The 12,174-nt window shown below is 43.7% G+C and overlaps 1 protein-coding gene across 1 annotated transcript in view; it reads right to left on the bottom strand.

Annotated features, from left to right (window-relative positions):
* Positions 1 to 5,577: 5,577 nt before the first annotated feature.
* The window catches only part of LOC115153969 (neuronal vesicle trafficking-associated protein 2), a 47,552-nt gene continuing 40,955 nt past the window's right edge, over positions 5,578 to 12,174 (bottom strand). Inside the window, exons 4-5 of the mRNA XM_029699701.1 lie at positions 7,270 to 7,380; positions 5,578 to 6,911 (exon numbers count right to left, since the gene is read on the bottom strand). Coding sequence (XP_029555561.1) covers positions 6,720 to 6,911; positions 7,270 to 7,380 — 303 coding nt within the window. The 3' untranslated portion in view covers positions 5,578 to 6,719. The remainder of the gene's footprint in view (positions 6,912 to 7,269; positions 7,381 to 12,174) is intronic.

The raw sequence follows: 12,174 nt of genomic DNA, 5'->3' as shown, positions 1-12,174 counted from the left end.
ATAAAATAAATAAATAAACCTGGCATGTTTAAGCCATCGAGTCAGGGACTTCCAGGCCCTGGCCAGACACATTTTTGAAATAATTAAATGGTTCTCCACACTTTGAATATTGCATGTACAAAACAAAACGGGGGTCCCCAAAGCACACCAGTGAATAACTGTAAAAAGCCTGTTTTAAAAGGCACAGAGAAACTAGGCCAAACATTGACTAAACACAACCCTTAGGCTTCCTCAGAGGACCCAGCCAGGTCTCCATTAAGAGATACCAGAACACTGAAGGAGGACTCACAGGTCACAAAACTAAAAAAAAATCAGTTGTCCAATACCCTTCATTTCAACCATTCCAGTAAAATTCCTAGTAAAAAAAAAAAAAAAAAACGGCAGTTTAAAACCAGAGTGAGGCAAAAAGGCCATGGGAATCCAATCCATACTGTTTCATATTATTTCCGTTTTCCAGTCTATCTATGATGATCTCCATTACAGATTATCCAACAATAGCTTCTTACAATATTCTCCAATCTATGTCAGAGAAGCCTAAAGGGCACTCTGAAGGTTTTCCTGGTGATGAGTTGAGGAGTGAGAAGAACCAGTCTGGGTGTAACATGGGATTTGTAATGAGAAGAACCAGTCTGGATGTAACATGGGACTTGTAATGAGAAGAACCAGTCTGGATGTAACATGGGACTTGTAATGAGAAGAACCAGTCTGGATGTAACATGGGACTTGTAATGAGAAGAACCAGTCTGAATGTAACATGGGACTTAAGATCCAGTCTGGATGTAACATGGGACTTGTAATGAGAAGAACCAGTCTGGGTGTAACATGGGATTTGTAATGAGAAGAACCAGTCTGGATGTAACATGGGACTTGTAATGAGAAGAACCAGTCTGGATGTAACATGGGACTTGTAATGAGAAGAACCAGTCTGGATGTAACATGGGACTTGTAATGAGAAGAACCAGTCTGAATGTAACATGGGACTTAAGATCCAGTCTGGATGTAACATGGGACTTGTAATGAGAAGAACCAGTCTGGATGTAACATGGGATTTGTAATGAGAAGAACCAGTCTGGATGTAACTTGGGACTTAAGATCCAGTCTGGATGTAACATGGGACTTGTAATGAGAAGAACCAGTCTGGATGTAACATGGGACTTAAGATCCAGTCTGGATGTAACATGGGACTTGTAATGAGAAGAACCAGTCTGGATGTAACATGGGACTTAAGATCCAGTCTGAATTTAACATGGGACTTGTAATGAGAAGAACCAGTCTGGATGTAACATGGGACTTGTAATGAGAAGAACCAGTCTGGATGTAACATGGGACTTGTAATGAGAAGATCCAGTCTGGATGTAACATGGGACTTGTAATGAGAAGAACCAGTCTGGATGTAACATGGGATTGTAATGAGAAGAACCAGTCTGGATGTAACATGGGACTTGTAATAAGAAGAACCAGTCTGGATGTAACATGGGACTTGTAATGAGAAGAACCAGTCTGGATGTAACATGGGATTTGTAATGAGAAGAACCAGTCTGGATGTAACTTGGGACTTAAGATCCAGTCTGGATGTAACATGGGACTTGTAATGAGAAGAACCAGTCTGGATGTAACATGGGACTTAAGATCCAGTCTGGATGTAACATGGGACTTGTAATGAGAAGAACCAGTCTGGATGTAACATGGGACTTAAGATCCAGTCTGAATGTAACATGGGACTTGTAATGAGAAGAACCAGTCTGGATGTAACATGGGACTTGTAATGAGAAGAACCAGTCTGGATGTAACATGGGACTTGTAATGAGAAGATCCTGTCTGGATGTAACATGGGAATTGTAATGAGAAGATCCAGTCTGGATGTAACATGGGACTTGTAATGAGAAGAACCAGTCTGGATGTAACATGGGACTTGTAATGAGAAGAACCAGTCTGGATGTAACATGGGACTTAAGATCCAGTCTGGATGTAACATGGGACTTGTAATGAGAAGAACCAGTATGGATGTAACATGGGACTTAAGATCCAGTCTGAATGTAACATGGGACTTGTAATGAGAAGAACCAGTCTGGATGTAACATGGGACTTGTAATGAGAAGAACCAGTCTGCATGTAACATGGGAAAGATTTAAGGATTTTATATTTTGTCGCTTTAATTTTAATGGAATTCTGTATTCCTTTGGAATTATTTATATACATTTAGACTGGTCACAAATCAGTTATAAAATAAAAAGTAATGGAATCCTCTGTGGTGAATAGAGGACTTTAAGCACTCAGGACATGAGCTGTGATGTCCAGCTGAGCTGCAACCTTTCTCTGACGGGCCGACAGCCGGTGGAGCAAAATCAAATCAAATCAAATTTATTTATATAGACCTTCTTACATCAGTTGATATCTCAAAGTGCTGTACAGAAACCCAGCCTAAAACCCCAAACAGCAAGCAATGCAGGTGTAGAAGCACGGTGGCTAGGAAAAACTCCCTAGAAAGGCCAAGACCTAGGAAGAAACCTAGAGAGGAACCAGGCTATGAGGGGTGGCCAGTCCTCTTCTGGCTGTACCGGGTGGAGATTATAACAGCACATGGCCAAGATGTTCAAATGTTCATAAATGACCAGCATGGTCAAATAATAATAATCATAGTAGTTGTCGAGGGTGCAACAAGTCAGTAACACAAGAGTAAGTGTCAGTTGGCTTTTCATAGCCGATCTTTGAGAGTATCTCTACCGCTCCTGCTGTCTCTAGAGAGTTGAAAACAGCAGGTCTGGGACAGGTAGCACGTCCAGTGAACAGGTCAGGGTTCCAGCAGGTCTGGGACAGCAGGTCTGGGACAGGTAGCACGTCCGGTGAACAGGTCAGGGTTCCATAGCCACAGGCAGAACAGTTGGAACTGGAGCAGCAGCACGGCCGGGTGAACTGGGGACAGCAAGGAGTCATCAAGCCAGGTAGTCCTGAGGCATGGTCCTAGGGCTCAGGTCCTCCGAGAGAGAGAAACAAAGAAAGAGAAAAAGAGAGAATTAGAGAGAGCATATTTAAATTCACACAGGACACCGGAAAAGACAAGAGAAATACTCCAGATGTGACAGACTGACCCTAGCCCCCGACACAAACTACTGCAGCATAAATACTGGAGGCTGAGACAGGAGGGGTCAGGAGACACTGTGGCCCCATCCGATGAAACAGGTAGGATATAACCCCACCCACTTTGCCAAAGCACAGCCCCCACACCACTGGAAGGATATCTCCAACCACCAACATACCATCCCGAGACAAGGCCGAGTATAGCCCACAAAGATCTTCGCCACGGCACAACCCAAGGGGGGGGCGCCAACCCAGACAGGAAGACCACGTCAGTGACTCAACCCACTCAAGTGACGCACCCCTCCCAGGGACGGCATGGAAGAACACCAGTAAGCCAGTGACTCAGCCACTGTAATAGGGGTAGAGGCAGAGAATCCCAGTGGAAAGAGGGGAAAACGGCCAGGCAGAGACAGCAAGGGCAGCCTTTCTCTGACGGACCGACAGAAGGTGGAGCAGCCTTTCTCTGACGGGCCGACAGCCGGTGGAGCAGCCTTTCTCTGACGGGCTGACAGCAGGTGGAGCAGCCTTTCTCTGACGGCCTGACAGCAGGTGGAGCAGCCTTTCTCTGACGGACCGACAGCAGGTGGAGCAGCCTTTCTCTGACGGACCGACAGCAGGTGGAGCAGCCTTTATCTGACAGGCCGACAGCCGGTGGAGCAGCCTTCGATACTATTGGGCAGCATTGAAAACAACCAAACAAAGCATCAGTATTAAAAGTGGTGCTTTAAGCATGGCTGTTCCGGTGAGGAAAGACAACAGATGAGAAAATAAACGGCTGTTCCTTTCCACACGTCAACATGAGGTTGTCAGCGCCAAGCTGCATCGCCCCCTGTTAACTCCTGTCCTACTCTCCTCATAGATAGCAAACACTGTCCACACGGACAGTCTTTAACAGTGACTTGACTAGTGCCGTGTCTATTGGGTTTGATAAGCCTGGACATTTAAAGCTGGAATCTACATTAGGGGAAACAGTGCCGGTGTTCGCCCCAGTGTTTTGTTATTGTTGTAGTTTTGTTGACGAAGCAGAGGTGAGGATCCTCAAGAAGGGTGATTAAAAAAAATGCTGTAGATACTCTGCTATTCTATCACACGTGCAATGATATCCGAAGGGGAAAAACACTGTCCGTTGTTTGCAGTAACTTATTTTTTGTAGTAATATCCCAGACGTGGCAGTTTCACCATTAAAGGGGCAATCTACAGTAGCTGCATCCATTTTTAGTCTTATAAATTAATGATATATACACATTTATTATTTAAGAATATAACTTATAAATGCCTCATGAGCTTACTTCAACTCTTGTATCCCATCAGAACCCAAAATATAAGATTATTTTACTCCAATGTTTGTAAGGAGTAAGTAAATGAGAACAAACACTGTATAGCCTCAAAACAGGGTTTTATATCATGGATGGTCAGACCTTACATCCATAGCTCTGTCTTTGAATTTGAGAGTGGTTACATTTCTCCCAGCAGCTTTTAAGCGAAACAGTGGGGGGGAGGAAAAACGTATTGTCTCAGCCGCTGATCGCCAGTTTAAGGATTCCAGCTTTAACACAAGTTTGAGGCTATTTTCAATTATGAAAATCCCCATGTAGGAAACCATCTTTGATTCAGGTAAATCTTGGTTCAATATTAACGATCAACTCCTCCCTTAATGGCTTAAGACTTGCCATGGGATGATGAATGAGAATCTAAGAGCAATGCCTATTTCAGTCAGGAAGTATGTACTTTATGTAAAGGAATGTACTGCATGTTGTTTGTATAGTTTATTATGCAATCATCCTGTTTGCTCACATTGTTCCACGTTAGTGCAACAAATCTCTCCTGTTTCACGTTGTCTCTGTGTTCTGTGTATATCTAATTACATGTTTCCACAGCTCCTGAAGAAACAAAAACATGTGTTGCCCCCCCCCCGACGGCAGTGAAAAACATTTACGTTTTAATATTAAGTTCCTGCAATTCTACACCTTTTGCCATGTGGCGTAAAGAACATGTTGCAGTTGTATAGCAAGTTTAGTGCAGTTCTACACATTTTGCCAGGGTGCAGATTTGTTGTTGTTGCAGTTTTAAAGCTAATTTCCTGCAACTACACATTTTGCCATAACTTATGCCATGTTAATGATATCTGAGTGATATCTAAACATTGTTAGCTGACTTGGCTAATTGACTGATTGTCAGTGACTGACAAAATGAGAGAAAAACTGCTGATGCACAACCCGGTGTATTCTAACTGTCAACTCTCAGGGGCCCTAACTGCTTATATCACTTATTCCTGGAGCCGGCCCTGGATTCTATGATGCATGCTTCCAATGCAGAGGTAGCTTGGACTAGATCAGTATGTGTAATTGTACCTTAACCCCCCTTCTTGTGTCATGTACCCAATGGCTTGCCAACGACAGTCAGCAGTTGGCTAATGCAACTGAACACATGTGGACCAGGATAATGAGAACGGAACCAAATCATGGAGCATTGAAAAAAAACAGGACAGAGACTTTCTGATCAGGTCACGACTTGCTTTATTTTCATTTCAAACCTATGGGATGTACAGTGAGAAACTACTCCAGACTTTGCTACATATCAACTACCAAACATCACAATAGTTCAAAAAGCGTTTTTTTTTTTTTGACAAGATAAAAAAAGAAAGAATATGGTAACAGAACAAAACTCTGCAGAGAAGCTCATCTACAAATGGTTCTAAACATTACAGGAACCAGAGTTTTGGCAAAGACAGCGAGATATACACAATGTTTCCCATCGTCACCACGTCTTGGGTATTTATCCTTAGCAATAGACCCACATATTCATGTTGTGTACAGTGGCTGGACTGTCTGCTAAAGCGAAATGTAACTGGCAATAAAGGTTGCTCTTTTCCCACGAAAAATAGTTCAAATATCATGAAACCTAGCTACAACCATGCACACGCATGAATGCACTGGGCTTTATACAGCTTGGCTCAATAAGGGAAGTAGGACATACAGGACAGTACATTAAAGAGTGTTTCGATATCAAACCGTCATGATAGAGAATACTTAGCTAGCTTTGCTCAGATAATTCAGGACATCTACTGTATATTGGTGTTCAAGTTTAACTTCCATAGACATACAAATAGGTACTAATTTGGGAAAACCCTTTCTAAAAGAATGTATTACGGTATGAGTATGAACCAAAATGCCATGGATATGCCTGGACTTGAATCAGAGTTTTATCATAACGTGAGTTTGATTACACAGAGTCATGACACTACAGGAGGCCAAGCAGATGTACACATCAGATGGACACATCTGAAAAATGACATTTGACTCACTCAGTAACAGCTCAGAAAAGCGTATACTCTGAATGGATTTCAACTTTGACTCAAGACTTTGTACAAACAGTTGTTTGATATCAAATACAAAATACCAATAACAAGTAAAAAAAAAAGAATTAGTAATGATGAATAATGAAAGAAAACAGACAGCCAAGACAGAAGGGAGGAGAGGCAGAGATTTTGGTGGTGGGTGGATGGGCTGGGGCGGGCAGGTGGGCGTGACAGTACTCTGAGCCTAGCGAGACACTGGAGAACGACAGACACTCCCTGTTAAAAGCTTGTCATGTAGACGGGCAGATGAGGTGGGGTTGGTGGGAGAGTTGGGCAGGCATACTCAGTGCCCGCCTGTGTTGGGCGGCTTGGCGTCGTGCGGGGCAGCGCCAGCGGGGAGCCATGGAGAGACGGAGCGGGAGGTGGTCTGCTTGGCCATGCTGTAGTGGCTGATCACCGTATAGAAGCGCCCTCGGGAGTTGGCATCCTGAGCTGTGTAGTAGGCCTCCAGAGAGGCAGGGATGCACCGCTTATGCTGCAGGGGGAGAGAGAGAGCGAGAGAGAGCGAGAGAGAGAGAGGGTTCAATAACATACTCTCCTCACGTACAGACTGCTGCACAACACTAAGGGCTTTTTCTGGTGAAGAGGTTATTTTTTTTCTCTGAAGAGTGCAGGGGCTGTGTCTAAAATTAGATTTGCTTCAGCTAACATGTAGTCCACAGCAACAACCTCCAAAGGTGACTGTACAGATGACTAGCCAGTGTAGTTTTAAGGCTTTGCCACAAATAGCACTCTATTCCCTATGCAGTACACTACTTTTGACCAGAGCCCGTTGGGAATAGGGTTCCATTTGAGACACACATATGACCCCACATAAGACAGGGCCCACTCACCTTGTATATGAATCCGTCTGGGCAGCTGTGTTCGTATGTGAAGGCCTTGTACACCACCAGGAACACTATGCAGGCCAAGAAGGCCAAGGCCAGGACTATCAGAATCGTGACCTGGGAATAAAAGATGATAAATACTCCGGTCAATTTTATAGCTGCCGGCAATGTCAGGTCTCTTGTCAAAGCGAAGGTCTTGAAGCAAGGTTTGACACCATAAGTCAGTATATGTTCAAAAGAGCACTCGACAACTAACAACCAAAATAACCTCCATCACAATACATTTTTAACCATCACTTGTCTGGTGACAAGATGAGAGAAAACAAGTGAATATGCATTAGGATTTGATGAAACCAGTATGACAAGATTGTTTCTATGATAACAATTAAAACACCAAGCAGACCAAACTCTTTGGTCCTTTAAGAACCTGGTGTATGTAACATATTAGGTATCACTTTATTTGGATAGTCCAACTGCCTTACAGACTATCTACAGACTATATTTAACATTTCATCTTACTTTCAGCATAAACAGAAACCCTCTTAAACCTAACCTTAAACCTAACCCTTACCCTTATTCTAAACCTAAACCTAACCCTAAACCTAACCCTTATTCTAAACCTAACCCTAAACCTTATTCTAAACCTAATCCTAACCCTTATTCTAAACCTAAAACTAACCCTTATTCTAAACATAACCCTTATTCTAAACCTAACCCTAACCTTTATTCTAAACCTAACCCTAACCCTTATTTTAAACCTAACCCTAACCCATATTCTCACAATCCGGAATATCTAAATAAAGTATGATCAAATATTGTGTGCTATAGCTTGGAATGAAAATACATGTGACTCTGGATGACAACATAATGATGTTTCCAACATCAGGGCTGTTTTCCTAAAGAAGTGAAATCCACTTCGTGTTTTGTTTCCTTGCCACGATACTAACGAGTATCGTGATACAGGTATCGTCCCGACATGTTAATAGCTCATCACCATTAGCTCTAGAAGTTTCCATCTGAGTAGTGAGGTAGAGGGAGAAAGCGCAGAGTGTGTTCATTGGCTGGCAGATTAAACCCAGTGGAGACAAACAGATTTAATAAAAACCTTCACTAATTCAATTTTTCACAACTCAGCACCCATATTTGTCACAAAATGCAGTTGATGCAGACAGAGGCTAGAAAAAAATTGCTTGGTTTGGAAATGAGTGAAATGGAGAAGTGTGAAACTGTTTTGAGCAGCGCTAATTTATAATTTATCACAAACCACATCCCTAAAAAATACATAATCAAATAAATCAGAACCCATTACTTTCAATAGTGATTCAAAGAAGTACATCTATACGTCTTGATGTTGACATTTTGTGTTTAAAATGTGTATTTCCCTGGTAGACGAGACAGTTTTATAGTGAGAGATTAACATATAAAAGGACCAATGTTCTCCCTGTTCCTCCTGAATCTATGTTTGGGTGCTTTGGAGCACCGGTTAATTAAAATTATGCAAATATAGATAAAGGACAGCTGAGAGAAGTAAGAATGGTATTGTCAAGTGAAGACTTGAAAGAGGAGTGAAAGAACGCGTGCACACACCAACACTCTACATTAGGTGGTAGTACAGTAAAGCTCTGTTTTTACCACAGTGTCAAATCAGGTGACTGAAGTGCTATCTTCATCTTGAGCCATAAAACAATTTCCCTGTTTCCAATGGCCTCCCTCCATACTGGTCACCACACCATCTCGGCAGGATGCTAGGCTAGGGTAATTATAGCTGAGTGCTGATTAGCAGAGATCAGGATGATTTGTACAGAGGCTAAATGACTGTTGACTTCTGTGTTAATGTCAGGACTCATGCTTGGTTCTGTCTGACGTTTTGTTCAATTACATTCGCTTATCACAAACCCTAAACATGTTGAAATGGCTGCTTAAAAAGGGCTTTAAGGCTCACAAATAATTCATTACACATCTACTGTAGCTAGCTACTATTTTACATCTTACGTTTGATTTTAAAGCATAATTAGTCATTCAAAACTCAATCAGTCTTGCTAAATCAATGCTATAAAAAATATATTTTTTTTCCAACTGCAACTCTCTGGCAGCTGTCCAAATGACAGAAACACATTATTATTATTTACTATATAGAATATCAATTGATAGTGTTTAACCTGACAGAAGAATGAGGTTCACATTCATATTAATGATTACCTTCTTTATAATCTCAATGTATCCTAAACCTCACCAGGATTTGAAATAATGCAATGACACAAATTGTACATGAACGTATGCATTGGACCTTCTTGATCTATATCTACATATTACCTTTACTATTATTATATTACATTATTACATTAGGATATTTTCATTACTGGGGGCCAGCATTTGTTTCATCGTGTTAAAGACTCATCTCAAACTTATTACAAATTTGAGATGAGTTAAATTTGCGATGAATTTGATAATACTCATCTCACAGCATCCAGTCCTATTTAGTGTGCCCTCACAGCACCAGGTAGCACCAATAAGTCAGAACACTACAGTATTCGGAGGGAATGGAACCCTACTATTGAACAGTCTGAATCATACACCATAGTCTGGTATAGTCCAACTCTAGGTGAGGATACGTTTGCCAATTTCCACCACATCAAATGTCCTGACTACAGTAATACAACATTATTGGTAGATGTGTGCTCCCTGCTGGCTGGCTGGCTGGCCCTGGGTTAGTTGTGAATGGAATGACCTCTATTTTCCCTTGCCTTGACGATAATGGGGACTAAAACTGGTGTGCACCGGCAGATCCGCCATGATCCAATTCCCATCTGACTGGTTGTTTTCATCTGTATTTTCATTAAATACAAACAGCTTCATTTTGAAAGGTTTTGCTGACTAGTTGTATTTGTCCTTGTGCCAGCTGGCATACATGTAAAACTTTCCCTAAAGCACTTGACTCAATAAGGTCAGGGAGGGACATCATCAAATGAGGTCAAATCTGCCCCAAATATGGCAGCTATATTCTCAGGCAGACAGACAGGCAGACAGACAGGCAGACAGACAGACAGACAGACAGACAGGCAGGCAGGCAGACAGACAGACAGACAGACAGACAGACAGACAGACAGGCAGGCAGGCAGGCAGGCAGGCAGGCAGGCAGACAGACAGACAGACAGACAGACAGACAGACAGACAGACAGACAGACAGACAGACAGACAGACAGACAGACAGACAGACAGGCAGGCAGGCAGGCAGGCAGGCAGGCAGGCAAGGTTGATGTTTCTGCTGCTGTTGTTGTTTGTGTTGTTGTTGTTGTCGGCGTCGTAATCTGACATCCCTATAATCCACATAGACGGAGGCCCATAATCCCGAGGAAGCAGCAGGATTTATTCACTGGCTAAACATCCCTGGAGTGCAGGGTGTGTGTGTCACTGTGCTACTGTAGCAGTACAGACAGAGTGGCTGTGGTACAGTACAGACAGGGTGGCTGTGGTACAGTTCAGACAGAGTGGCTGTGGTACAGTACAGACAGAGTGGCTGTGGTACAGTACAGACAGGGTGGCTGTGGTACAGTACAGACAGGGTGGCTGTGGTACAGTACAGACAGAGTGGCTGTGGTACAGTACAGACAGGGTGGCTGTGGTACAGTACAGGCAGAGTGGCTGTGGTACAGACAGAGTGGCTGTGGTACAGTACAGGCAGAGTGGCTGTGGTACAGTACAGGCAGAGTGGCTGTGGTACAGTACAGACAGAGTGGCTGTGGTACAGTACAGACAGAGTGGCTGTGGTACAGTACAGGCAGAGTGGCTGTGGTACAGTACAGACAGAGTGGCTGTGGTACAGTACAGACAGAGTGGCTGTGGTACAGTACAGACAGGGTGTGTTCTTCAGACAGACATGGAGGACAGGGTGTGTTCTTCAAACAGACATGGAGGACAGGGTGTGTTCTTCAGACAGACATGACGGACAGGGTTTGTTCGTCAGACAGACATGGAGGACAGGGTGTGTTCTTCAGACAGACATGGAGGACAGGGTGTGTTCGTCAGACAGACATGGAGGACAGGGTGTGTTCTTCAGACAGACATGGAGGACAGGGTGTGTTCGTCAGACAGACATGGAGGACAGGGTGTGTTCTTCAGACAGACATGGAGGACAGGGTGTGTTCTTCAGACAGACATGGAGGACAGGGTGTGTTCTTCAGACAGACATGGAGGACAGGGTGTGTTCTTCAGACAGACATGACGGACAGGGTGTGTTCTTCAGACAGACATGGAGGACAGGGTGTGTTCTTCAGACAGACATGACGGACAGGGTGTGTTCTTCAGACAGACATGGAGGACAGGGTGTGTTCTTCAGACAGACATGGAGGACAGGGTGTGTTCTTCAGACAGACATGGAGGACAGGGTGTGTTCTTCAGACAGACATGGAGGACAGGGTGTGTTCTTCAGACAGACATGGAGGACAGGGTGTGTTCTTCAGACAGACATGGAGGACAGGGTGTGTTCTTCAGACAGACATGGAGGACAGGGTGTGTTCTTCAGACAGACATGGAGGACAGGGTGTGTTCTTCAGACAGACATGGAGGACAGGGTGTGTTCTTCAGACAGACATGGAGGACAGGGTGTGTTCTTCAGACAGACATGGAGGACAGGGTGTGTTCTTCAGACAGACATGGAGGACAGGGTGTGTTCTTCAGACAGATATGAGGGACGTTGGGGAAGCAAACGACAATCCAAGGAGTGTCTCTCTCCCTGAGCTGAGCCCACTGCAGATGTCTACTGGGCGGACATCTCAAAACCTCCATCATCACCCGCCCACAACAACTGCCAGTTTTCATTTCCTATCACCCCTCCTCTCTATCACCCACACGTTCTATCACCCCTAATCTCCTCTCCCCCACACGCTGTTCAGCTGAGTCTGCTGTGGCTCC

The sequence above is a fragment of the Salmo trutta genome, chromosome 19, assembly GCF_901001165.1.
Source record: "Salmo trutta chromosome 19, fSalTru1.1, whole genome shotgun sequence".
Classification (NCBI taxonomy): domain Eukaryota; kingdom Metazoa; phylum Chordata; class Actinopteri; order Salmoniformes; family Salmonidae; genus Salmo; species Salmo trutta.
Note: the sequence above shows the minus strand (reverse complement) of the source record. Positions and strands in the feature narration are given on the sequence as shown.